Here is a 27,676-nt window from a genome sequence, read left to right on the forward strand (position 1 = left end):
GAAATGTGAGCCTTGGTGTGTATTGCCTGAGAACAGAGCTGCTGGGAATGGCACGGCCACTGGCGAGGCTTCACCTGGGGTGAAGTTAAATTCAGGCTGAGATTATTTTGTGACCGTGGAGAAAGCCGTGCTTTTGGGTTACACCAACAAAAGGGGTGGTCAGTGTGGCTGTGTGAAATGAAGGAATGATGGAAGCGAATGCAAATGGGATTGTTGTGAGAACACTTCTGTAACATCTGAGAAGTGCTTTATTTAAATAGGAGAAGCACTAAATGCGTGGAAGTGCGGCGGCAATACTCCAGGCTTAAATTCTCCGTGGCTCATTACTGCCCTGTTAGAGAAGAAACATAACTCGTTAGGGAGGACAGCGAGGGATCCCAGATAAGTCTGGCAAACGACTAGCAGAAATGCCACTCGTCGGGATGGAGTGTGGGGCTCAGTGAGCAGGCCCTCGTGCATGTCACAGGGAGGGGTGGGCAAGGTCCCTTTTGCTCCCTTTCCTTCCTAGAGCCGCAGTCAAGTTTTTGCTCCTTCCTTTCCTTCTGTCATCTTTTTCCTCCTGCTGACACTCAGAAATCGTTGCGTAGCCCAATCAGTTCGTCTTCCATTCCTTATTTATTCCTCTGCTGTTTGTGCTTGATGAAGCCATTCGTTCTGTGGACCTGCTGGGCGTTGCAGGTGAAGCGGGTGTGCGAGGAGAGGAATTTTACCTGTCTAATTTCTGCCTTCAGCTGTTCTGTTTGTCCAGTTATCCTGCCTATTCTTGCTCTGTACTGTTGTTTTCCAGTTTCCTCCTGGGCAACTTTCGGTAGTGGTTTCAAGCCTTTCTGCTTATAATTCATTCAACTGGTCTATGAGAAACCTCTGAGTTACCGACATGTAAAGCGTCCAGGGTTAAACTTCTAGCAGGATACTTCCACTTTAAATTACTGTAAGCTCAATAATATTTGTGTGGCTTCTCTAAGTATGCATCCCAGGGCCGCCTCAGCTTCCCTGTGGTTCTTTCATCAGACACAGCATACGTATTTAGGACAGATTAGACTTGTTGAACTAGATCTCTGCCACCCTATCTCCTTGCCATAAAATAACTTCAAAAGAAACCTGAACTCCTGTCTAATGCTCTCCCTGTAATAAAGTCAGTAGAGAAAACAGGATATTTCGGACCAAATTCTGCTCTCATTTGCATCGGGGTGAACATCAAATATTTCATTAGGCTTTGAGCTTTGCTCTGATGTAAATGAGAACAGGATTTGGCTCTCAGGGTTTGCTTGAGCTAGAAAACCACAGCTGATCTGAATCTTGTCAAGAATTCTTTTCGAAAATGGCTTTTCACTTGAAAATGATTTTACAGGCCAGCTTTTTCTGGCTGAGGTCGGGATTTTCAAATGGACAGTTTGTTTTCGTAAGGTGTCTCTTGAAAATCGTTCTTGCTCACTTACTTCACCTGCAATCCTTGGTTCCCGTGCACAGGGCGCTTCCCCCTGCAGCGGGCTCAGCACTGCGCGTTGCAGCCATAGCCCCGTGCTGCCTTTTCAGCAAATAATTAGGATAATGTCGAGCGGGTCGCTTCTGCAAATGGAAACACATGGGTGTCCTGAGGCCACCAAGAGCGTGCAGCAACCTAGGAGCTGGAGAAGGAACTGAACATAGCAGAACTCAACGGAGAAAACCCGGAACTGCTGTTACTGCCGGGAAACGGAGAGCAGGGAGGGAAGGGGCAGCGTGGGGTGGGGGCACGGAGAGGCAGGATTTTGTGCAAGGTGAGGAAGCCAGGCTTTGCACGGTCACACTGATTTTGGGAAAGGCGAGCCCCTGCTTCAATGCAGCGAGTGACAGAGCTGTTGAATACCTTCTTCTTGTTCTGCCAGAAGGCAGGAAGCAGTTACAGTGCAGTCCTTGTCCGTATGGCACGGAACAAATCAGTTGTTTTCAGGGAGACATCAGTGTTAGTTTCTCATCTGTCTTTGTGTTTCCCCTTTGTGTTCTCTGCCGTGTTGACAGGAGCTTGCACGCTGAGGATAAGCAGGGGATGGCGAAGGCTGATCTCGTGGTGCTTCCTGCAGCCTGCTCCGTGCTTTGGGAGCTGTTCCCTAGCGGCAGGACAGCGACCTCCAGCCTCTGAGGGCACCTCCTGCCTTCGGTCCCTCCTGCCAGGCCAGTGCAGGCGCTGGGTGAATTGTTCCCAGTTTCCAGGCCACATGTAGCTCATCCCTTTTCAGGAGGTCTCGGTCAGGGCAAACGGGAAAGAAAGTTAAAACGAGCTTTGTCTTTGCGTACAGAAAGTGGCGCCGGGTGTGCTCGGGGCCACTTGCGCTCTGCGTGTGCAAAGCTTCCTTTTTCTGTAGGATGCTTGGCTGAATCCTGCTGCACTTAGGGGAAATAACGGGCAGTTCCTGTGCCACACGAAACCCACGTGGATAGCCGGGGGCGTTTGCTGTCTCCTTATCTGTCTGATAGTTTCTGGCCTGTTGCCGGTTCTGTTTGCAGCCACCGCTTATTCCCAGCCTCTCGCGCTGAAGGAAAATGCTGTTTGAAAGGGGTAATGGCAGCCTTGGCTGGACGAGCTATTCAGCACTGCCCCGACCCCTGCATTTACCCACTTGCAACCGGGCTTCCTTAGCAATATTCCCAGGTCCTTTGTGCTTGTTTCCATGGATTTGTGAGAACTGGCTACACGGTTTTATCCGAGTTGCCTGGGATTTGTGTTACAGGATGAGCAAATGCACTTTAGCAGAATGCCAGGGGAAGAAAATGAGAGTAAAGTTAGCCTCAAGACAGCTCTGTAGGAGCTGCGGGGGTCACAGACCAGATGCTAGGAGCCTGTGCCCCATTTACATTGAAGCAGGCGGAGTGCACCATTGGAAAACAAGATATATTTTCCTAATGCTTCTTCAGAGTAGTTGATTCATGTTAATAGTGTGATTGTATGTGTGGGTACACAGAGAATTAAGCTGCTGTCTTTTGCTGCCAACAGTAAACCCTTTGTTTTCCTATTATTTCATGGCATACTGCTTCTTGAAGCAGGCATGCTGCTCTGGGTTCACAGAGGCGGCAGTACACTGGATTTGGGCTCCTTGGTGTCCTGGTGAGTCTGTGCGTGGCCGTCAGGGGCCGTGGGAGCCAACACGGTGCACGTGTGCGGCTTCTCACGCACTCACACTCGCTTTGCACGGACGTGACTTGGAGGCTGTGCTGCTGCTGCCGCGGCAGCCACCCGCCACTCGCTCGGGGCACAAAGCGAGTGTCAGTCAAACTGTCCCCGCGCTGTGTCATCTGCCCGACATTGGGCCATAATCAACGTTGTTCACTGCTGCCTTCCGGAGGGAGGGTGCTTGTGTGTTGACGGGGTTCTGCAACCTGCGAAGAAGGTCTCTTCTGCGAGAAGGTCGCTTAATTGTAATGAAAAGGTGCCAGTGAGCAGATAGTGCTCGCATGCCTCTGTGCTGAGGGCGGGTGCGCAGGAAACGTTCTGCTGCACTTGGTGCTAGTGGGAAGATGAACGTTGTACAGAGCTGAGAAAGAGAATGGGAGAAGAACCAAGCCTGCAGCTTGCTGAGAAGCGTCTGCTCTCCCAGCTGACCTGGCTGGTATCCTGCTGAAGACCAGAACATCTTTTAACAGGGGGCAGCTCTTGTCTGTCTGCTCCCAGGTGGGGTGAAGCGAGCACGATGGGAACCTGGTGCCGATGGGGGATCACCTCCGGGCATCCCCTCCGCTGACAAGAAAGGCAGGCTCAGGGGCTTGCTGCGGGCAGCTGCAGCCCTGCGGGAGGGAGCTGCCGGCCTGCGCACCGTGCCTTTGCTGGGCTCGCTGCAATTGTACATGGTGGTGCCCAGATGGCAACCACGGCTCGGGATCCTCAGGGCCGGTCCTGAGCTGGGGTGTGGGCTACTGCTGCTCCACCGTGCGGTTTTGGAAGGTTGTGCGCTCCCAGCAGAAGTCCCGTAACGCTTTGCCCGTTACATATCTGCATTTATATACATACATACACATATATGTGCATGTATAAAGATATACACCTTTGTCTGTTGGGCTAGGTTGAAGGACCTTGTGCTTGCAGAGCAGGCTGGTGGAGAAATCTGGTGAGATTGGCCAGAAATAGAACCAAAAAAAAAAAAGTTCTCGTTAAGCAGAACTAAATAAAAACTTGTTGAGGCTATGAATGCAAAAAGCTGTTTTCCAGCTCGTCTTGGCCTTGCTTCTTTTTTATCTTTTTATTTTTTGCAGCATTTCTAATTAGCTGTTTAATTTGCATTCTTCATAAGCTTTTTATTTACCAAAAGTGTAGTAGCCAGTAAGTGAACAACTTCAGTAAGTTTACTTGTTGAAAAAAGTCCGAACCCAACAGCTCTAATGTATTGCACAGTGAAAACAGTTACAAAGACTTTTTTTTTTTTTGCAAATACTAATTTCTTCAGCTTTTGTGAAGATCTGAAAATGGCAGTTTTTGAATATACTTTGCAGCGTTCTGAACTAACATTTTAAGGAGCAAAATCTTAGATCCTTATTCAGCTTTTTGTTAATCTCCATTTTGAACACAGGCTTTACTTAAATAACAGCTAAGTATTTCTGAGAAAAGACCAGAGGGCTCTACCACTCTTTTTTTTTTTTTTTTTTAAATAAGCATAATTGTAGTTTTATACCAAACCGAGGAGGCAGAAGAATTGACTGCGATCTGTTGCGAGACAGAAAGCCAGCCAGAAATAATCCTGGCTCTCTGCAGGAAACACTTCCCGACTTTGGCTCTAACCCAGCAAAGCAGTTAAATTGCTTATTATATAAGCATATACCAAAATAATTGAATTCAGTAAGGTGAGTGGATGCTTGTGTGCTTCTCCATATGGGAAATAATTTTAGAGTTTTAAAATAAAAAAAGAATAGAGGTGCTTTTTCTAAGATGAACCATATTTCTCAGAAGACCACCTCATTTTGCTCTAAGACAAGAGGAAATGCCAAAAATATTCTTGGAATTCAGATAATCCAGGAAACTTTTGGGAAGCTCCTCATTTTGTGGTTATCCCAGCGTCTGAACTTTCCTGTCTGCTCGGCCGAGAAGAGTCAGCATAGCTCCCTGCAGGCCCGGGGGTGAGGAAGGAGCACGGTCCGGGACGCTGGCACTTCCTCTAGTTTAACACCAGTTTAATTGACTTATTTGTTCGCTGCTCTGCCATATCTGACAGGTGAGCAGAATTGCAGTCCCATCGCACATCGTCTACTCACGACAGCGATGCCGGGCGTATAATGGCAGGATTCATTTGGATTGCTGTGCAGCGAGCTGGAAAGCCGAGGCATGGCAAATGAGCCTCTTTGTTTACCTCCGTCAGTTTTCACTCCAGCGAAGTGAGACAATATTGTTCAGCCCTAACTTTTCACAATACTGAATTCAGGGTCAGATTTCTCTATTTGAATAACGAGTGACAGCACTGAAAACAGCAGAGCTGGGTTATTCTTACAGGCCATTATAATAACTCAGTGCTAGAAGAAACAGTTTGCAAGTGCTGGAAAATGTAAATACATTTGCTGTCTTTTCTACTGCAGCAGTATTTTCAGGGAGCCTTAACCCTGCTGGTAGAGAAGTAAGGGGTATTTTAACCTAGTAAGTATTAAGTAACTGTTTACTTAACCAGTAACTTATGAGAAAAGTGATTTTTTGTTCTTCAGCGAACTGCAAAAATGTCAGCATAATCAGTCAAAACAAAGTGTTCCTGTTGAGCGCTGCTTGCCCGTGGTGGGATCTGCTGACCACAGTGGGCTGTTGTGGGGGAGAGAAAGCAAGCATTGTGCCGCCGGGACAAAGGAGCACAGACAGGAGGAAAGGTTTACAAAGGGTCGCATGAATTTTTGGGTTGCATATACATCAGGCTGTTTATAACACCGCACCCAGTATGGGCTGTGTTCATGTGCACAGTGCGTGTGTGCCCTGAAATGATGCTCCTCGCCTGAGATCGGTCGCTCTTACTGCACTCAGAGGGTTGTGGAAGGAGCAGGGAGCGGCTTAAAATAACCTTTGAGCACCACATGGTTAGATGGTCACTTTAACACTCGCACTGACAGATAATGGTGCTGTGTTGCAAAGCCTCTGCTAAGGTTTATGTGTTTCAAATTTAGCCCTTTAGTAACAAGTGACTCGCACCGGGGCGGCTGCAGCAGGCAGTTCCTGGGCTGCACGGGCTCCGTGTCTCAGGCGTGCGAGCATCGGTCCTCCAGATGTGGAGGAGATAGAGGTCTGGCAGCTGTGGCTCCTAGTGTGCGATTTGCACTGTTGGCCAACAAAGCTGCAGCTTGAAAGCCTGAAAATACAGCGTGCGTTCCCTGCCGTCTCCATACAGAGCTCGCTGCGTTGGCTGGTGGTGAGGTTTGGTCGCAAGCTCGGCTCCCCAGGTGATGCTTTGTGTCGTTAGATAACTACCTGGGGCAGGAGGATGATGTGCTTCAGTCTGCCTGGGTTTTCACTTTGTCTGACCCTGCGCATGAAAACATGGCCCTTTTTTCAAAATAGCCCTGTTGCCATGTGCTGTCTGCCCCGGCTGCCTTTCTCCAAAGGCCACGTGAGTGGGAGCAGCGCGGGCGCTGCCGCGTTTGAACTTTGCTCCTGGGTGGTCTAGATGTGAACTGCGTGACCTGACAGCACTGCCAGGTGGATACGGATGCAATTGTCACAACATTTTTCATAACAGATCTTTTTGCTTCCTTACAGCGCTGCTTTGTACCTTTGCAATGCGTCCGCAAAGGGCTTACCTCGTTAGCACCCAGAGCCCTTCCAGAGAAAGGACCCTTCGTGGGTGGCTCTCCATAAAGCCACATTGTTCTTCGAGAATGACGTGGGCTTAACGCAACCTAAAAAGATTTTTTCACAACCTAAGTAGAGACAGAGGCTTATTATAGCTGCGGTAACCCATTTAATCTTTCTTCATACATAGAATAATGCTAATAAAAGAAAGATCAGTCTTTCTTAGTCCCAGCCGTACTTCCAATGCAAATGACAGAGCTTGGAAATTTATTCAAATATAAATGGCAACATATGGTTTTCTGCGGTGGGATTTGATTTCAGCATTCGCCTTGGATTTCGGCCAATCTTCAGGCTGTAGGCTTCATCTACAGTTTCGCTCTCTTTAATCTTCCAGGATAAATTATATCATTTCATGAAAGTCAGCTCACTGTCTCTCTTGAAGCACACATGTTCCCAGCACTGACTCATCTGATGATAGTGTGAAATATCTGCAAGCAGCCGCTGAAAGCCACAGGTTGTTGGTGCTTTTCCTGTTGCTATCAGCTGCCGAATCCAGCCAGCCGGGGCTGCTGGATTCCCATGATTGTCAATTGTCTGCCGGGCTTCTGTCACGTCAAGTTGCTCCCTGATTTAATTAGTCAACGCTAAATGGCTGGTGGTTGTTTATGTCAGCTTTTCTCATCCATGTGGAACGGTTTACATTAGATTTCCCAGAAATCAGTCCTTCCGGCTTGTATCGTTGAGTGATCCTACGTGCCATTGTCACGTTTATTTCCATAGTACATGATCTTGTTTAAGTCCTCTCCATTTTGTCCGAAGTGGCTACATGAGAGGTGTAATTGTTTGAAGAGCTCAAACTTGAGACGAACCTATTTTTTCTTTTGTTGTATTGACTCCAACTGTTTTGTGGTAAAGGGAGAGTACGAAGAGTGTAGGAAGGACTTGCTGTTGGTTGAATTGAAATACCATGCCAGTTACTATAGCAGGAAAAAAATGGCTTGGATAATAATGCAGGGATGAGCACAGCTAAGCAGCCTGTGGCGCAACTCAAGGAGAGGCTTCTTCGGGTTTGGTTTGAGAGGGAATTGGATCAGGCCCAGTGTGTGCCTCTGAAATCAAACTACATTGGAGGGCAGCTGCTGCCTTTGATCTTTACAGTGCAAGTGGGTCCCTGAAGCCCTGCCAGATCCTGGTTTTGGCTCTTCCTGGGGGAAGTGAGTCTCTTTGCAGCGACTCATCCCTTCTCCTCCTGAAGGGCGTGCTGCTTCTCCCTGGGAGCATACGTGGCCCAGGGAGGCGTGCACGAAGCAGCAGCGGCCAGCCTCTTCCCAGGCAGCAAGGAGTGAGTCTGACGGCCCTCGGTAAGAGGGTGCCTGGCAGGGTGCTCACAGTAAGTCCCTGAGGTAGGTCAGGTCGCTGCATGTTCACTGAAGCTGAGCTCCTTTGCGCAGAAACCATTCCTGGTTCTGCGCGCAGAGAGTAATACAGAGATGCTCTGGTCCCTGCCGGAGAGCACTCATCTGAGCTTTTGCTTTTAAATGCCCACTTGTTCAGCCAGATGCTCATGATGAGCTCTGTATCTGTCTCTGTATCTTCCCAAGGGCTCTTCTGGCCATTTTGGAGTTGAGTTTGGACATCTGGTGGCTTTGCAGAGCCTAAGTCTCCTAAGTGAGGCCAGCTCTTGTGCCACCACCCCGCAGCGTGTTGCGGGGCAGGAGCAGGAACTCACTCGTTTGCCCTCGGTTTTGGTTAGAAACATTTTGGAGCTGCCCTAACTCTGTATACAGTGTTTGGGCTTTGATCTCCCGGCGAAAGATGATTCCTGGAAGGCTTCAAGAAGATTACCCATGAAGAAAACCCTGGAGTTAGACGGAAGATTTAAAGCCTGAAGCTGAATGACCGGTGTCTCTCCAAACTCACCTGTCCTTTTCATGTCCCAGGGCCCTCCTCTGCTAAGCAGAGACAGGTCATGCATCCTCCTCCCACTGCACAGCTGCGGGCCAGACAGCACAGCAAGACTTGCTGCACCCAAGTGGGTCTGTCTCAGCTCCGTTTCACTGTATCTTGGGCCTTAACGTGTGTTTTACAGGCAGAGTGGAGCAGCCCACGTAAGAGTGTTCAGTGCTTTGAAACCCCTTCCATGATGCAGGCTGTACAGAGAGCTGAGTCCTTTGGGTTTATGATTGTGACAATTTGCCTGACCAACGAGCACGGTCTGTTTTTCACAAGGGTGCAGGCTTTGTTACTGAAGTATTTCTTCTGAGTTTCTAAGGTTTAGCCGGAAACACGCTGCATTTTAAACACCATTTTAGCCAGTGCTGGTGTACACCTTCGGCACCCTGCCTAGCAGATGCGTGTGGTTGCTGAGCCAGCACCGAGCCCATTAGTTGCAAGCTGTGGCACTGCGGCCGTGAATATTGATGGTAGTGTTATCAAATAGTCCATCATAACCATTGTCACTGACCTCGTACAGAGATCCAGTGACAGACATCCCATTGACGTCAGGTACGGACCACAGATATATGAATAATAACCCAGTTATGACAATTTTGCATGGGAATGACAGAAGATGTGTCATACTCACTGCAAATAGATTTCCTTCAGTCGTAACAGACAGCAGAAAGCAGGGGAAAGAGCACCCAGCAGTCCACCACAGGCAGTGCTTTGCAAATCCAACGATCAGCTTAGTTTAGGTCCCATTAAACTCTGTGCAAAACCTCCCGCCGACTTCAGCGAGGTCTGCTCGGTGCCTTCTTGGTGGAGATAAATACTGCAAGACAGAGACAGCTAAAAAGAGAAAGCTGAGGGGGGATTAGTAATAGCAATGCGTACTTTGGAAAGAATTTGCTTTGGGGGAGTAGGTGGAAACCTGGGTCAGGGATGTGGTCCTGCTGTGGAGGCACTGTAGAAATGCATCCAGAGAACCAATCCTTGCCCCAGAGGGCTTAGTTCCCAAAGAAGCACCCAGTGCTCCCACCAATCCTAATTACCATTCATTGGCTAATTTCACATAAATGCTGCATGATGAGCTGGCTCTTGAGGGAAGCAACAGCTGATGTTCTCAGATCTGGAATGAGGAGCCGCGGTGGTAGCTGCCGGAGTTACCGCTCTGTGAAGTGGCTGGCTCCCTGGGGTTGTAATCATGCTGATTCATTCGTGTCCGCCTCACAGTAGCATCCAGCACTCCCCAGATGTTTGTCTGAAGTCTGGTTAAGAAAGAAAGAAGCCTCTTGGGCTCGCCAGGGGTTTTGTTCTTCGAACAAAAGGAGGGCAGCAGTGCCCACTCCACGTTCCCTTTCACTCTGCAGTGTGTTTAGTATTTTGTGAGTTTGTTGGGAATCACTCAGATCATTTGTCTGCTGAGAAAACTAGGACTCAGCCAGAGAAGCTACGGGGGAGTAATAAGATTTAAGCAATATACTGAGACCTACTTTATCTTTGATCTTATTTCTCCCTCAAGTTGGATGCATTTCCTGCCAGCACCCCTGTATTACAGCTCTGTAATTCTGAGCATCTGATCGTTGTGCTGATGCATTTCACTCCTCATTTAGCCTGTGATAATTTTCCTTTTATCCTCTCTGTAATTTGGTCTTCTTCCTAATTACATTATGTTACAGTGGAAAACCAATTCTGAACTGTAAGAGAGGCCAAGTCTTCCTGTGGCATAGCCTAGTGTCACTCTGTTGTAACACTTGTACAAGCGGTGGGTATCCCTAAATTTTTAGGGGGAAAAGAGCTATGAAGAGTTATAATTGGAGAACAGGGGTTGCTGTGAATCCTCAGCTGGATTTGTCGTGAAGAAGAATATTTGTAACAAGAGAGGGAACGTGGACAGAGAGATTTTGAGCAAGCATAGAAGCTGCTTTTTAAATGTTTTTAATACTCTCTCTTGCCAATTGCAGTTTAACATACACGTGGTGATTCTTTTATAGGTGTGTGGAGAGAAACAGCGCTTTGAGAAGCTGATGGAGCACTTCCGAAATGAAGACAACAATATAGACTTTATGGTGAGCACTCTTTATTATCAGCAGACTTGGGTTTCCCTACTTAGCGTGTCTGTTCCTGCTGTCACACGCAGCGGTGTGATGTGTATGATCCTTGGCCTAAAATTACCACAGCGCAATTTTTTAATATTCTAAACTGCATAGTATAACTCTCGTATTTTTTTAGTTTCAGTTGACTTGCCTTCAAGAAATGTCTTCTACCACAGCAATGGCAGTAGGAAAGTAGCCTTTGGTTGCGTGTACTATTTGTATGTGGCAGGATAGCTGCATCTGCAATATCAAGATGCATATTCTGTACATGGGCCAACATCCTCAAAATCACAGACAGGGAAGTGTGGGAGAGACTCACTGCAGCTGCTGTCTGTCCTTATCTGTAGATAAAAATAGCAGTAGTTTTCACCGCTTTGGTTCCTCAGTGTGCATGTGTATGATTATTCACCAAATCCACTTCCCCTGGAGCACAGCAGAAAACAGCAAGAGAGGAAGATGTTACTGGCACCCACAGATGCCAATGCCAACTTGCATGTTGGAAACACGTGAAAGACAGAGGGATGTGACAAGGATGAGCTGGCTGGTTACGTACTTGATATAAAAAATACTTCCGTATCTATTTCTTTAAAGCATGTGGCAAGTGGGTGGTCATTTTGGTTGGAAGGTCTGTTTTTAATTACTAAACAAATGCAGTTCAGATATGGTTGGTGCAGTCTCCCTTGCACTACTCATGCCCAATGCCTCGAATATGACACGATCCTGTTTGTAGGTGAGAGAAGAGTTTCTCACCTAGTCACGTTGGCCATTTGTAGGGTCACTGTGAAGCACATGTGACGCTTTATACCGTTCTAGTGCAGAGCTTTGTGTTAAAGACCTCTTTCTGCCAGGAATTAGGCATTAAACCAGCTGGTGGGGTGCTTCCTACTGGCTTTGAAGACCCCAGTGTCAGTGACTTGCAGCCACAGTGGCCAGGGCCAGGTTTGCACCCACGAGGTGATGACAGAATCAAAAGGAAGCAGCGTGAGCAAGATAGGATGACCTTTTTCTCATAGTTTAAAAAAAAAAGTGTTATAGTGATCCCTGCAATTTTACTAAAGTTAGCAAGCTGCTCTCAGTAACTCTGTGACATGTTACGGTTGGGTTTGTTCCTTATTGCAGTCCCAGTAAGGACACGTTGCTAGTCACAGTATACATTAAGTACTCTCAGATGTGCATACAGTTCAGCCTGTAATTTAACAGAAAGATTTGTCAGGCCCCAGCACCCAACTCTTGGTTGTTTCTGCTGTGCTCCCAGGGAAGGGTGATTGTAATTGGGGAGCAGGAGAGCAGCGCAGCGTAGTGCAGTCTGCAAGCAAGACAGTGGCACCAGCCTGCGGCCTGCCACCTTCTTGTGAGCTGCAGGATTTGTCCCCTTTATTAGAAACAGTCATCCCTCATCTTTATTTAAGATAAGAAATGGTGTATTGCGAGGTTGGAACAGGGAATGTACCTGCCAGCATGTCTGTACAAGCCTGGTGAGCTGTGAATATTCAGCATCCAACTGGGCAGCCTGTTTCATCTGTAAGAACATTCCCCGGTCCTCTCAGGTTGAATTTAGTGGTGAAATTTGCTTGAAAAAGGATAAATAGAGTTTTTTCAGAACTCGCCCAACTAGTAATAAAGTCTGCACCTTTGGGTTGCTTCCATTGACTGAGGGCTTGAATTTATGACAAGCCTAGAGCTAGAGGAGAGAGCTCACGACGAATGATTTGGCAGATCTGCTCATTCTTGTCACCGTCTGGCCCTAACGCGCTCCACATGCTGCTGCGAGCAATAGCTGGGAAATGTGCCTGGGGGCGAGGAGGGGGCGCGGGGCTGCAAGAGAGGTACGAGAGGTGCGGAGCCGAGGAACCAAGGTGCTGAGCTGAGATGTGGAGCTGTGCAGAGAGCTCCTGCCCGCTGCCTCTGCGGTGCTGTGCTGCGGGGACCTGCAGGCTGCACCGTTTGTCAAGGGTGCATTACGAAGGCAGAAGTCGTTCATTTCTGCAGGACGGGATGAAATGGCTCCAGGATGTAACGTTAAAGCTCGAGTAATTCAAGTAGTTGTAAGGAGTGAAGATAAACAGAGAGCTATTCCTGCAGGACCTGGCTTTCGGGCTGCCCTAGATGGAGAAGACAAGAGTTGTCTGGGAAGCTGGAGCTCAAAGGGGCAGCAGTTAACTGCGTGGATCTAATGGGGGGAAAGAACGACAAAAAAGCAAAAGTATTTTAGAGAAGGTTCCTGTTGTTGACATTGACTTACTTCATTTTAAAAGCAACTTTCTTAGATTAATTTTCTTTGACTTGATAAATTCCTTAGTTGTGTATGTAAGGATCTGAGAAAGGAAATGAGAATTTGGCTCTAATGTTGTAAGAGCCAAAGCAAGTATAACAAGAGCGCTTTTGATATGAGGAAATTTGGCTCTGGGAGATTTGACAGGACAGCAGTGTTCAGCTGGCCAAGGCCGGCACCGGCCCTAGGAGGAACCAGAGTTCACCACAGAAACTGGAAGGAGTCCTCTGCCATGCAGGGAGTCAAAACTAACTGCGCGAGCAGGGTTGGTTGGGTAAGAAATGGGTGCACGTTGAGTGGCAGGGATGAGACACCCCAGGAGCTTGTGGCCCTGTGGTTCCTGATGGCTCCTGAGCTAGCTCAGGTTGGGAGAATGGGCATCCCATCCCCAAACCTGCTGTCAAAGGCCACCGTACAACAGACGCTTGCCCACTAGTTTATTCTTGGGCCTTGAAACAGAGAACTGGCCAGTTTCCAGTAGCAAACTGGAAATCCAGAGGGCAGCCTTCAGTTCTGTCTTCCTGCAAAGCAGCCCAGAGACATGGAGTCGCCTGGAGGCTTGTGTTCATTCTAGACACCTAGGAGCTATCTCAGTAAATGCTGGGAATGTGGTATTACTTCTGTCACAGTGTCTCCAGCAGGACTGGCTTATGCCCTAGAGGGACACATCAAGGACGAGGCAAAACCTCTCAGAGCAGTTCAGGGAGCGACATGGAGGTGATCACCCGAGAGCTGAAAGAGTTGGGGATGTGCAGAGTGGGATTTGGCTGTGCCTTACGTTCCCATAAAAAGCAAACCTTTGTGGGTTTCCTGGCCCACTTCCTGCCCTTCTGCAGGCAGCTTGCTCTGCTGCTCCTAGGGCTCACGGCCCCCTTCGCTCGAGGGCCTTTGTCTTGTCTGTGCTGTGCTTGGACGTGGTGGCGTGCCAGCTCGTATGGTCTGGTCCCTTGTTCAGTTACCAAACCACAGATTTTAAAACACGCTTTCTGCAAATAACAAAGCACCTTTTGTTAAGTCCCCTTTTCCAGCTTAAGGGTTCCAGTTGCAAAATTAATCTCACTTGTAAAGGCAATTTTGGAACACGGCGTTGTTTTCTTAAGCACTTGTGTGCTTGTGTGATGTCTTGCAGTGCGAGCTGGCATGGGAAGCCAAGCAGCGTGCAATAAAGGTAGGCTCCACAGACATGACTTAATTTCTGGAATCCATGTTTCCCTTTATCACAACAGACAAACACCCTGTAAGCCTGAATCCAACGCTGATGGGGAAAAAAAAAGCTGCAGAACAGCAAATCACGGTTTCCCTTGGCGGCAGCCATAACAAAGTGCGGTCACTAGCACTGTGTGCCCTGCTGTGCTGACCCGTGATGGTTCCTCTTGCAGGTGGCCTGCATGCAGTTCATCAACATCGTTGTCCACTCGGTGGAGGACATGAACTTCCGAGTCCACCTGCAGTATGAATTTACAAAACTGGGCCTGGACGAGTACCTGGACGTGAGTATGGCCAGGTTCCTACACGTGGCTGTTGCTCGCCAGACGGGTGAGCTTATTTGCAATGTGGGGCTGTTGGCATGTGTGGGCCTTGCCCGGAGATCTGGGCTGCTCCTGCCTCTGCCCTGAGGGCAGCAGGGACACGAGCGAGGCCGGGGAGGCAGCAGGTAGGCAGTATGAGGAGGCCAAGCCTCCTGCTGCCCCAAACGTGCTGCCTCCGACAGCTTTCAGGAGGGCAGCACAGGGCGGCCCCACAGCCTCTGCTGAAACTGCCGTGCTTCGGTGCCTGACAGGGCTGTGGCCTGGAGCCACCCTGCCGCGAGGGGAGAAAAACCCACTGCTGCGAGCTGGAATTACAGTCCGGGAGCTAAATTGGTATCTTCGTCTGATAACAAGGGGAGGATGAACCACAGCCGCTCTCTGTGGCAGTGGCGTGGCACTGCATGGTGCAGGCCGTGCGCTGACCTTCGGCCTCGGGCTGTGAGCACCGTGCCTGGAGGCACTCGCTGCGTGGAGATGGTACGGACGGGCAGTGCCTCATGCTGCAGGGCCCCGTCCGTCTACCATTTGAAAAAATCCCTGCTCAGTGGTACCCTCTGTAGTAATTGAAGATAAGACAGTGCTCATTTTTATTTGAAAGTTCTGGATGTTTGGTCTTCAAAAATGACTGCTTACCATTTTTCACCCCAGCTAATGTTAAAATGCAGAGTGTTGTTAAAATGTTAAAATTAAAATTCCTGAATGTTGGAAGTGGCTGGGCTCCCACTGTTCTCCCTCCCCTTTTCACTGTGTGCAATTATGTTTCTTCAAATTGCTGCCTGTGCTGAGTGACAGCTTTTTATTTTTGGATTTACAGAAATTGAAACACACAGAGAGCGACAAACTGCAGGTGCAAATTCAAGCTTATCTGGATAACGTTTTTGACGTGGGAGCATTACTGGAGGACGCCGAAACCAAGAATGCAGCCCTGGAAAGAGTTGAAGAACTGGAAGAAAATATTTCCCATGTTAGTACAAAACTGAAGTCACTTTTACCTTTGGAGTGGTGCAGAGCCTGCTCTGCACAGGGCCTTTGGTATTTCCCCTTTCTTTCAAGAGGTAGACATAAAAGCATAGTGGGGGCTAGAACCTTTGGGGTGAGGAGTACTACTTTAAAGGGAGCCTGTGGACTGCTGTGTTTTCTTTATGGGGGATGAAAAGATAGGTGGCAAATGAAGGAATTCTGGAAATCTCAGGCAGGTAAACTTCCTGGGTGCTCTCATGATGTAATTTGAACCTCACAATCTGCATATTTTAGTTAACTGGGTTCACCACTTGCTTCAAAGATTTGTTCGTAAGATGTTTATTGACCTGATGAGAAAATGTCTTATTTATTATCTCACACAGCCCCTGGCTTGTTATAAAGGAATAGGATTGACTTTTTAGCGTGCAGCTCAATGTGCAGTTTGTGTGTATGTTAAGGGCCAGTTTGGTCCTTGCTGTGCAGCACCTGCCTGTCTGAGAGCTTACATGGCCCCCGCTGCATTCCTCAAGTACCTCGATACCACCAGCCCATTTATCCCCCAAAAGCCGTGGTGGGCTGAAGGGGGAATTGTCTCCACGTGGAGGTGCTGAGCAGAGAGCAGTCGTTATTCCTGCTGGTGGGACCTCGCCTCATGTGCCTGTGGAGGTCCTGGTGCCACAGCTTTGCGGCTTCGGAGGTTTTAGCTTCTATTTGCTTGTGGTTTTGGGTGGAGGCACTGGGCACACAGAGCCACTGCAAAGCATTGTTATGAGCTGGGGAAGCTAACTTATGTAGAAATGGCAAATTCCATAGCAAATTCTCAGTACCAGTAAATAGAGTAGATAAGGATCTCCAACTCCAAAAGCACAGTGAAAGCTCTGTTTGGCTTCCAGCACTCGCAGCAAGGATGTGTGAAGCGGGAGCAGGCAGGTGGAGTGTGGCCACTGCCGCGGGGCTCCTGCTGAATCCGTGGGGCAGGGCCGTGTCCCGTGCTGGAGGAGGGTACATGCAGAGCAGATAGCTGCTGTGATGGCTTCAAACATGTTGCTGGGCTCAGGAGGCAAGGGCTTAGTAACATGGACTGAAAAATAGCAGTGTGCAGATATGTGGTGTTTGCTCATCGCTTTTCTGTCCCATCTCTTCTTGGTGTCAGCCACTTTAGTCCAGAAAACGTGGCTTGGCTGTTTTAAAATTAAATAAAAGTGTTTTCCATACTTCAAGAAAGGGTCATTCTATTACCAGTCCTATATGGCCATCACTTAGAATAAATATATTAAAAAAACCCTTCCAGTGCAGTGTCTGCCACTCTGAGGTGCTCTTCTGCTAGAGAAAAATGATTTGGTAGAAATGGCACGGGTTGCTTCGCAGATCTTTCAGCTGTTTAGAAATGTAATGGTTTACTTTGGTGGCAAAATATTAAGGGCTGACTTCTGATCTCCTGTTACACAAACTAGACTAATCCCAGGAGTATGGACATAATTTTCTGTTATTTGTTGACAGAAATATTAATAACAGAATTGCAGATTTTAATCTCAAAAATACAGAGACCAGTACCACCTTCACCAGCCTTGCCTGAATCAGAGTGATTAGTGGTAATGGAAAAAGCCAACATGAACATCATGGCTTTCAGACCCCAGGTTTGTGGGGCTGGTAAAAAATAGAAATCAATCAAAAGACCGCGGGAAAGAATGAACTCTCATTAATTGCTAATTAAATTAGCTCAATTGTGAGAGGAGATATTTACAGGTCCCACCACTTTGGCATCTATTGGCTTTCAACAGCACCATTGTAGGATTGTGGGGTTTTTTGGGTTTCAGATCAAACTTGATGTGTATACAAAATAATAGCATTTTAAGTTTTCACTGTAGAGTAGACTCTCTAACTGGACAGGCTCGTGACTGTACTCCAGCCAGGCTGCCTGCTAGTCAGAGCTGAAGGGTAACGTACATCATCATCAGCCCTTCAGTAGGGCGCTTGGTGCCACCTGATTCCTCCACGCAGGACCCCTTGCTCTTTCCAACAAGTGTTGCTGACATTTTGTTTGAGAAAACTACTATTACTTACATAATTTATTTCTCTATTGTACAATAGCTATCTGAAAAACTCCAAGATACGGAGAATGAAGCTATGGCAAAGATTGTGGAACTGGAAAAACAGCTTATGCAAAGAAACAAAGAACTGGATGTGATTCGGGTAAGTGCAATAGGTAAACTCTGGGTGATGCCACATTCCAGTGGAGGGATCTGCTGTGCATTTCATGTCTGGGAGGTAATGGCTGTTTTAACGGGTTGAGCATTTTCCATTAGCTTTCTGATTTTGAACCTAGAACAGATTTCAAGTAGATTTATTTGTCTGTGCTCTCGGAGATGGACATTTAACTCTTTGAGTGTGCCAGCAGATCAGTGAACTAGACAAGTACATCCTATTGCTCAGGTCTGTAGCGTTGCTGGTTGAGTTTTGCACACGTGGTTGGCTGTGGAGGGGAGTTTGAGGTGGAACTGGAGTCTTTCAGACTCAGGTAGCACAGCATCAAGCACAGCCTGCTTTCTGTGCACAACCCAGACTTTTTTTCTTGGTGTACTATTTTAGTAACAAAAATTGTTAATGTAATACTAACTTCAGCCTAAATGTGTCCCAAAGCATGGCAGCTTCTAGAGTTCCTTCTGAGTGTCTGCCTTGGGTGCTTGCAGGTACAACTCCCCTCCAGATCAGGAGCTCTGTTCATACTTCCCCTTATGGGTCAACATCTGCTCATAGGCAGAGCAACCAGCAAGGCAGCAGATACTCCGAGTTAAAATCAAAATCAAGGTAGAGTACATCTGCTGTGCGTAGGTCTCAGTACTGCACACAGCCTTACCTCTAGTGTGGGAAAAACAAAAAGGAGGCCTTCCTCCCCAATCAAGATATATGGTTTGTGTCAAAATGCTTCGTTAGATAATGCCTGGTGCAGCCCACAGTCTGGTGTCAGGCTGCCTTCTGTTGCTGGTGTTGGCATTCTGTTTTGTGAATAAAACTGCAAATGACTTGTTTGTGTGGCATTCACAGGAAATCTACAAAGACGCAAATACCCAGGTTCACACCTTGAGAAAAATGGTGAAAGAAAAAGAGGAAGCCATCCAGCGACAGTCAACGCTGGAGAAAAAGATCCATGAACTGGAGAAGCAGGGGACCATTAAGATCCAGAAGAAGGGTGATGGTGACATCTCTATTCTTCCTGTGGCTCTGGCCTCTGGGATGGTGCCGGCAGGCTCAGAGGCTGTGGCTGGCGCGTGTGTCACACCGGTTGCTGGAGCAGCAACTTCTGTCCCCTTGCCACCACCTCCACCACCATTACCAGCCTTAGCAGCAGCATCTGAGGCAGGTAAGAAGCGTCACGTCCCCGAAACACGGGCTGGCCGGGAGCTTGAGAGCTGGGGTTTTGTTGTGCTGGGGTCAGGCATGGTGGCCTTACACCAAAAAACCACCTTCAGTTGTTGTAACGAGCTTGCAGGTCAGGTTTGTTTGATCCATTTCTGAGCTCTTCAGCTGGCAGGAAAAAAACCACTAGCTTCTTTCATTAGGGTGGTTTCGTCCCGTGCTCATATACTGAGGTAGTGTGGTGAAGGGTCCAGGAAATACCTGGCTAGTATAGAGGTGGAGAGGAGAGCTAGGGGGGGCCAAGGAGGGTGGTGGGCCCTGTTGTGAGTTGTTCTGCGGCGGCTTGTGACATTTTGATTTCTGTTCCTGGCAGTACCTCTTCTCTTCTCTCCTTCTTTCCGTAGTGCAAAACGGCCCTGTGACGGTGCCAATGCCGCCTCCACCCCCGCCTCCACCGCCGCCTCCACCACCACCGCCTCCTCTCCCAGGTCCAGCTTTGGACACCGCTCCTGCGGCTCCGCTGCCCCCGCCGCCCCCGCCGTCAGCTCCCCCCCTGCCCGGGACAGCCTCTCCCACCGTGGTTTTCAACTCAGGGCTTGCAGGTAAAACACCCCCGCGTTTCCCCAGAGTGCTGAGCGTTTGCCTGCAAAGTAAGTAAAGGCAAGGCCGGGGCATGTGGACTAGAGGGGACAGGATACCGAGGTGGGACTTTTTTTCTCTTAGTCGCCTAACCAATACTCTTTATCTCTATCTGGTATTATACTTAGAGGGATTTACAAAAGGAGAGATCATTTATCAATCAAACAGATTTGGTTTGGTCTATGAGAGATGACTTCTTCAGTGAAACTAAAGCTGTTGCCAGAAATATTTTTCTAACATCATCATTTTTGGCTTGAAGTGAACAAAATATGGTTTTGAAAGAAATGCAAAGCTTCATGGTTTTGATTTCTGCTCAGAACATGAAGAAGAAATATCTGTGAAAAAAAAGGCAAACTTTTTGTAATATTTTGGAAGGAAGAAAAATTTCCTGACCCATCTTCAATCATGTTTTTATGCACTCTCTATCATATGCCAAGCGTCTCACAGAGCAAGTGAATGTTAATTGGTATCACACCCCTTCCCCTGCAGGAAATCTCAAGAGTACATTATGATTCCAGAGACTGAGAAGGTCTGATTAATAGCTTTTTTTTATTATTAAACTAAGTAAGTATTCCAGATTCCAGCCTTTATTTTTTTTTTTCTGAAAGCGAAAAGCATCGTGGAATTGGAAGGTCCCAGGGTGTATTAAAAAAAAAACCAGAAGACGATGCTTGGTTGAGGTTACGGGTTAATCTGTCCCCAGTGGGTTTCCCAGAGCAGCGCAGTGGTCCTGCAGCGTGCAGCGCTGCTTGGCACCGTGGCTGGGGGAGCAGAGCAGAAAACTTGCAAGCAGGCGCTCTCTTCTGCCTCTGCTGGGCCAGCCTATTCTCCAGAGGTCTTTCCACGTGGAGAAGACCCCTGCCTTAGCCTGGTGTCCTCGTGGTGTGTGGGGACGGAGCGGCAGAGCGAGCCATGCTGCAGTGCTCGGTGCTCCTCGAGTGCGGAGGCTGCTCAGCACAGTCCCTTCAGGGTTGGAGGGGAAGCAGTGAAGCGATAAACCTTGCTGTTCTGACCGTCACTAACATTTTTTTCTCTGTTCTTTCTGCTTCCTGATTAGACGGGCCAATCAAGCTCTTCTGTAGGTTGCTCTCTGCTAAGTATTTAACTCTCTTCTCCCCTGTCCCCCTCTGTCCCTCTGTGCTGTGACCTGTGTGTGCCGCGGACGCGTGTGCCTGTCCGGGAGGTGGAGGGAGGGGTGCAGGCTGCCGCAGAGGGGTGCTGGGTGGAGCAGGAGCACGTGTTAGCTTCAGGGTGCTGCCAACCAGCAGGATTTGGCCACTCTGAGGCCCTGATTCAGCAAAGCACTTCAGCAAGTAATTAAGATGTGTGGTTTCTTTTGAGCTGTCCTCCAGCCACACTCTTTGCACCATTCACATCAAGAATTGTCTTTTTTCCCCCAAAGGCTGAAGCACTGAGACTGGGCAGCCTCCACCAGTTACAGATGCCTTCCTCAGGGTCTGTACCCAGCCGTGACCATGTCCCCACTGTGCTGCCCTCAGTGGTGCAGCTCCCAGGGATGTTACCTTGCCAGCTGCTGCTGGGTCTCTGTAAGGGAGGAGGAAGGGAATTTTTAAGGGATTTTGATTAGCTGAGGTGGGAGCTGGCTCACGAGGCAGTTCGTTTCCCTTCCTGTCCTGAAATAACCCAGCAGCAGTTACTAATCTATTCTAATGTATGCATCAGATGGAAATGTTTTTTTCATGGGTGTTTCAGCTTGGAAAAAAAGTCTTTTTTATTTTAGGAATTATTTAGAAGTAAACACATTAATTGTACAAAGAGTAAAACCATTTGGCTTAGATGAGCAGAAGTTTATCATGCGTGTTCATGTCTTCCAGTTGGGTGAATGTATTTCTCAAAATACACAGACTTTCAAGTTGAATATTGTGTATGTTCCCTGTTACTCACTGATGGTTCTTTGTTTCGAGCGAAATGTCTTGCCAGTAATTTATTCTCTGCAGTGTCCCTGCAATATGAACATGAGCCCGAAAGGTACACAGATGCACAGCTCAATTCTTTTAAAAGTGGGAGGACAAAGTGAGAGAAATGTTCTCGTCGTTCACCTGGCTCCGGTGCACAACGGGAGAGTGTCTCCTGAAGCAGGTGGTCTCTGTCCTGCCCAAAACGTACACACAGACTTGCTAGGCAAAAGTAAAATAATTATTTGCTCAAGTGCTGTGCAAGCTGGGAAAATCCATCTTCTGAAATCACAGGGAAAAAAACCTAGCATCTCTACATAGCATCAAAAAATGAGCATCAAAAAATGAGCATCAAAAAATGAGCTTCCTCTCACTACAAATGCAGGGTAGGAAGGAGCCAAGACTTCTTCCTTGCAGCAAATACTGGATTGAACTAAATCAGACGTGAACCGCTGGCACCTTGGGGAAACACGAATGTGCTGCGCAGTGCTGTGGTTCTGAGCATCCTCAGCTGGGGAGGTGGGGGGCATGGGGGCACCGGGGCTGCTCTCACCTGCCTGCCTCTGTGCGAGTGCCCAGGCTTGCAGAGAAATGGCTCTTTTTTCCAGCACTGGAGATGAAGGACCATGGCTTCTGTTTCCTGCTTGCAGTTTGGATAGAAATGGCTCATTTTCTAAATAATTTTGGAGCAACACGTTGATTGATTACTTTAATGAACATCCCGATTTTGTAGCGACTAACAACACTGTATGTACATCAACTTACAAAGAAATGAGCACCGAATTACCGAAATTACTGATGTACCCTGCACTTCTGGAGGAATAGCAACAGAGTTGTGTTGTTTTCCTTGCCCCAGCATTACTTTTTGTACTCTGTTCACTGATTAATGGCAGTAGTTAACCTTCATTTTCTGTAGCTTCCCTGTGTAAGTTACTAAAGCACACAAACTCTGCACAACCCGAGAAGACCAGACCCATTATTTCAGCTGTGTGAAAGCTCACTTGTGCTGCTGCCCACCCCTTGGGCTTTAGAAGACAAACCTGGCACTTCTGAAGCCGCGCTGCCCCATTGCAGCAGGGTACCAAAACCTGGGGAGAGGGGCTTCTCTGCTTCTTGTCCCCTGACTTGGCCTGAACTTTGCGACCCATCGGCTGCCAGCAGCACGCCCTCCCTTCACATCGCTTAGGGAAAGGTGTCCTCAGCTGCAGCTGCTGGTTCAGTCCCGTCCTGCAAACGCTGGGCCTGAACCAGCCGAAGGACTGGGTAAAAGCCTCTCTGCACTGCTTGCCCGTCGAGGCAGCAGGATCTTTTCAGGTTTTTCAGGGTGATAGTTTAGCTCTGGCCAGTTCTTTCTCCAGTGCTGAAATACCGACTCTAAAGACCACAGTCTGGGCGCATGGGGTGTTATTCAGCTGTCGGGGAATTTATCATTTCCTTTCCTCTGGTGTCTCTAGCTGTGAAAATCAAGAAGCCGATCAAGACCAAGTTCCGCATGCCAGTGTTCAACTGGGTCGCCCTCAAACCCAACCAGATCAATGGGACAGTCTTCAACGAAATAGATGACGAAAGGATCCTGGAGGTACGAGTGCTGTCTGCTGACTTCTCCTACCCACTTCTGTCCATAACCTGAGTCAATATTGGGTTTTGCGGAGAGAGATTTTGGCAAACAGCTCATCCAGTGGCCTGTGGTACCCAGTAAGGAGGCCTTGTAGCTGCTGGTATTGATTATAAAAGGTGCACAATTATTATGTGCATTTGTTTAAAGCAGATCAACCGAGAGGAAGATTCAGCTTTCCCAACCTAAAATTGCTGGTCCAGCCTGGTGGGTTTGGGCACGTGTGGGCTGCACGCCAGGGAAAGAAGCCTAAAGCAGCACGGAGCAGGGTTGAGTACTCAGGTGTTGCGTGGTCCCTGTGCCCTGAAGATGCACGTGGCTGCATGGACTGTTTGGGGTGGAGGCCAAATTTCCTGGTTACTAACTCGGGAGCACATGTTTACTACACCCCGCAGCCACAGCCTGAAGTACTCTGCTGCAGCCACAGGGTTTTACTGCAGCTCTGGTCCACTATTAGGCAGTGCGGGCTGTGATACTTGCTGCGGGAGGGATAAATCATGTTCTTTCCTTTTTAGGATTTAAATGTGGATGAATTTGAAGAAATATTCAAAACAAAAGCCCAAGGTCCAGCCATTGATCTTACTTCAAGCAAGCAAAAAATAACTCAGAAAGGGTCGAACAAAGTCACGTTACTGGATGCAAACAGGGCCAAAAACCTTGCCATTACTTTAAGGAAAGCTGGAAAGACGGCAGATGAAATATGCAAAGCTATTCATGTGTAAGTAAAACACTTGTCAGCAAAGCAGTCATACTCAAGATTTACTGTGGTTTTTGGTAAGTGGAATGGTTTTGAATTGGCAGTTGATGTAAATGTTTTTGCATCTGGAAAAAATCCAAGAGTAAGGATGGAACCGTTCTGAATTCCCACAAATCAGATTCCCTTGTACTGAAGTATGTTAACTTGCAGTTTTATGTTGCTGTATCACTGTATAGGCTTAACAAATTAACACGTCTTTTATTAAAGAACCTAATTCATGTGAATCCACAGCGTGCCATTGCACACCGAATCTCTCATCCTGTTTACACGATCCTTTCTGTTACAATGAACGCTCAAAGCCCAGGGTGTCAGGGGGAGGCAGCTATCGCAGTGCGCTCCATAACGCACAAGTTCAGTCCAAGTGCACTGGAAGCCTTCTGCATACAATGAGCTTTACGTAATCGCCGCACGCAGTGCCAAACCCCGATGTGATACAGGTGTATCCGACAGACGGGGCAGGTCCCCCAGGGAATTCTGCTGCGCCCTGTCCCCTGGTGGTACAGAGCCTTGGCTGCCAGCTCCAGCAGCAGCAGCAGGGCCGGAGCACAGGTGGAGCTGCTCCTTTGGGCTGGTGCTGGAGTCGTCCAGAACCTGGTGGTGTTTGTGGCCAAACATCTGCTATTTCTCTAAGAGTGAGATCTTCAAAATTTGGAAGTACAAGCATTACACTGGGCCTGGGGAGGAGAGTCACCCAAACCTGCTGTGGATTGAGGCAGCTCCGGGGTTTACGGGGCTCTGGCCCAGTAAAATAGCTATTTGTTCCTCCCAGCATATCTTTGATAAAAATGAGATGTGGCCATGCACAGGCGAGGGCACTGGGCACTTTGTTCAAAACAGAGACAAGATGCCAAACAGCAGTGTTCCCATCAGCACTCGTGCCTGTGTCGTCTCTTCAGTGCTACCTTGTTCACACCTTCATGTGCAGGCAGCTTCATGTGCAGCACTGTGTCCCTCACCCCAGCCAGGGCAACACGAGCAGGAGTAGCATCACAGCATCTTCATAGTTTCTCACTACTGACCCAGGCTGACGTGTAGCTGAGCAGTGTAGGAGGCAGAGGTTGTGCCATTGGCAGCTTTCTCACTTCTTTTACTTTTCCGTCACTTCAGGTAGACCCTTGTTGTGACACTGCTTCTTCTGTCTTTTTGTTATCACCCAGGTTTGACCTGAAAACGCTACCAGTGGATTTCGTGGAATGCCTCATGCGGTTCCTGCCCACCGAGAACGAAGTGAAAGTGCTGCGGCTCTACGAGCGGGAAAGGAAACCCATCGAGAACCTGTCCGACGAAGACCGGTTCATGATGCAGTTCAGCAAGATCGAGAGGCTGATGCAGAAAATGACCATCATGGCCTTTATAGGCAACTTCGCAGAAAGCATCCAGATGCTGACCCCGGTGAGTAGGAGACAACCCCCGGAGATGCCTCTGTGATGCATTAGCTGTGCAGAACCAGGGCTCCCCGAGGCGTCAGCCCCCGCAGGAGAGCTGCTCTCTGTGGCGCGAGTCAAGCTTGTGGGGAGCATTGCAGCTGCATGCTGGCGTGAGGCAGCCAGTGAAGGTTATAGAGAGTTAAAGGTTAATTTTTCTGAGAGATGGTTCGAGTGTCATGGAGTGATGATGAGTTCTCACAGAGCCAGAATGAGAAATGATTACATGAATGAAAAAAGTGTTTTTCTAGGTATGTTTTCATTTATCAGTGACTCAGAGATCTCAGGCACTCTTTGTACGGCAGCTTGTATGCTGGGCTGCTCCATATCATCCTTCTTTTTTCCTATAGAAGTTTAAAACTAGTTTAAATAAAAATCTAGTTGTTTGTGTCATCAGAAAAAGTTACTATCAGTGCTGGTCTGGGAGCTCTTTGATGTGTGTCCCATCCAGTCTGATGCATCTTTCACAGTAATAAGGACTGAAATGTAAAGACAGTTTCACTCAGCCACATCTGAATGTGCTAAGTCTGCAGTGCAAATGAATTATTTGAAATCCTGACATGCCAGGGCAGGGTAACATTCATGCTAGGGCCCACTGTATGGATCAAAACAAGTTGTTTTTTTTTTTTCTTTCCAAAATGTGTGTTGAATTTAACTTTACTTTGGGGTTTGATGTGCTTTATTAACCAGCCCTCTTCCTGTGTTTACCTGCAGCAACTTCACGCAATAATAGCTGCGTCTGTCTCAATAAAGTCATCCCAAAAGCTTAAGAAAATACTGGAGGTAGGTCTGATTTTGGTTACGTTCAATAGCCCAACCACTCGCCCCTTATGTGTGCTGAAAGCATGCATGGATGCCTACATACAAACTCTCCTTTCAGAGGTTGCACAGACACTGCGCATTTGTCCTGAAAATTCATGTTCTGCTCTGTTTCTTTCTGGCAGATAATCTTGGCTCTCGGTAACTACATGAACAGCAGTAAACGAGGAGCTGTGTATGGATTTAAACTACAGAGTTTAGACCTGGTGAGTAAACCAGAGGTGACGAGGCCGGTACCTTGCGGGGTCACAGGCTGCGATGCATTTCTTGTAAGCTGAGAGTGGCTGCTGGCTGCCTGGGGGCTCGGCCGGGGCTTTCCAGCCGGTAAAGGCAGCGGTCGGGGAAGGCACTTCCCACCACACTGTATGAGTTTACTTGGCTAATCATCATTTTGGAGGCCCCTCAGGAGAAGGCCACAAATCCTTGGAGGCTTTGCGGTCTACAGTTTGAAAACCACCCGGTAAACACTTACAAGAGCTTTTATAGCTGTTCCTGTCGGTTGGATAAACACCAGGAAAAAGCAAACACCACTTTAGTCACTTTGGTGTCCGCTGCACCTTAACCCAGCTATCTTTTTGCCTTTTCTCCCCAGCTCTTAGAAACAAAGTCAACAGACCGAAAGCAAACCCTGTTGCACTATATTTCTAATGTTGTCAAGGAGAAGTACCAGCACGTATCCCTCTTTTACAACGAGCTTCATTACGTGGAGAAGGCTGCTGCAGGTACTGTAACCACTGGGACCATCCAAAAAATAAAGACAGGTGGTTTAAGTGTGTGTACCAATTGGTCTTGTAGTAAGGCCAACTTAGGAAAAGATGCTGAATTCTCAGCGTCAGCGGGTTGGCTGAGCTAGTGCGGGCACAGGGATCGGTGCTGTCGCTGTCCTGTCGCAGCAGTGACCTCCTGTGCCTGGTGAGTGGTGGTGGCAGTGCCGGTGCAGCAGGCACACGTGGCTGTGCGAGGGACTTCAGGGTGAGCCACACAGGCTGCGTGACACACAGCTGTGGTTTGGGGGCACTTCTCGGTGAGGAACTGTTCATGCTGTGGGTTTGGGTACTTGCGCAGCAAGAGTGATTCAGCAATTTCATTTTGTTTCCTAGTATCTCTTGAAAATGTCCTCTTGGACGTGAAAGAGCTCCAGAGGGGCCTGGATCTGACGAAGCGTGAGTACACCATGCACGACCACAACACAATGCTGAAGGAGTTCATTCAGAACAATGAAGGAAAGCTGAAGAAACTGCAGGATGATGCCAAAATAGCCCAGGTAATTCTTAATTCTTCAAGATTGGCAAGGGGGTTTGTATGATGCAAGAAGCAGAACACCGTCTGTACACATGCAAGTGCTTTCTGCTGAAGCCGAACTAGCTTGCAGCTGGTTATGGCACTCTCCAGGTTCTCCTCCGTTCTGACTTAACAGTGTAAAATGGCCATTACTTGTGGAATGAAGATTTGTTGGCCTGTCGTGGTGTATAAATAACCTCTTCCATGCTGTTATCCTCACACATACTGTATCCTCACACATACTAACCACCCATTCTTCCTCCTTCATGGTGAGACTGAGTTTAGATTATTTGCTTGTGCTAGTATTTTCCTAGCATTTTTTCTTCTGGCTGCAGATACGTCT

General features: G+C 48.1%; 1 protein-coding gene across 5 annotated transcripts in view; it reads left to right on the top strand.

The window, feature by feature from the left end:
• FMNL2 (formin like 2) overlaps nucleotides 1-27,676 on the top strand; it is a 127,438-nt gene that overhangs the window by 90,861 nt on the left and 8,901 nt on the right. For all 5 annotated transcript variants that reach the window (XM_035566103.1, XM_035566102.2, XM_050711751.1 and 2 more), the window contains exons 10-22: nucleotides 10,663-10,737; nucleotides 14,416-14,526; nucleotides 15,380-15,529; nucleotides 17,617-17,718; nucleotides 18,571-18,886; nucleotides 19,287-19,484; nucleotides 22,892-23,016; nucleotides 23,568-23,770; nucleotides 24,967-25,201; nucleotides 25,948-26,016; nucleotides 26,178-26,258; nucleotides 26,645-26,774; nucleotides 27,153-27,316. In XM_035566103.1, the coding sequence (XP_035421996.1) occupies nucleotides 10,663-10,737; nucleotides 14,416-14,526; nucleotides 15,380-15,529; nucleotides 17,617-17,718; nucleotides 18,571-18,886; nucleotides 19,287-19,484; nucleotides 22,892-23,016; nucleotides 23,568-23,770; nucleotides 24,967-25,201; nucleotides 25,948-26,016; nucleotides 26,178-26,258; nucleotides 26,645-26,774; nucleotides 27,153-27,316 (1,959 nt within the window). The remainder of the gene's footprint in view (nucleotides 1-10,662; nucleotides 10,738-14,415; nucleotides 14,527-15,379; nucleotides 15,530-17,616; nucleotides 17,719-18,570; nucleotides 18,887-19,286; nucleotides 19,485-22,891; nucleotides 23,017-23,567; nucleotides 23,771-24,966; nucleotides 25,202-25,947; nucleotides 26,017-26,177; nucleotides 26,259-26,644; nucleotides 26,775-27,152; nucleotides 27,317-27,676) is intronic.

This window comes from Cygnus atratus, chromosome 6 (assembly GCF_013377495.2).
Source record: "Cygnus atratus isolate AKBS03 ecotype Queensland, Australia chromosome 6, CAtr_DNAZoo_HiC_assembly, whole genome shotgun sequence".
Classification (NCBI taxonomy): domain Eukaryota; kingdom Metazoa; phylum Chordata; class Aves; order Anseriformes; family Anatidae; genus Cygnus; species Cygnus atratus.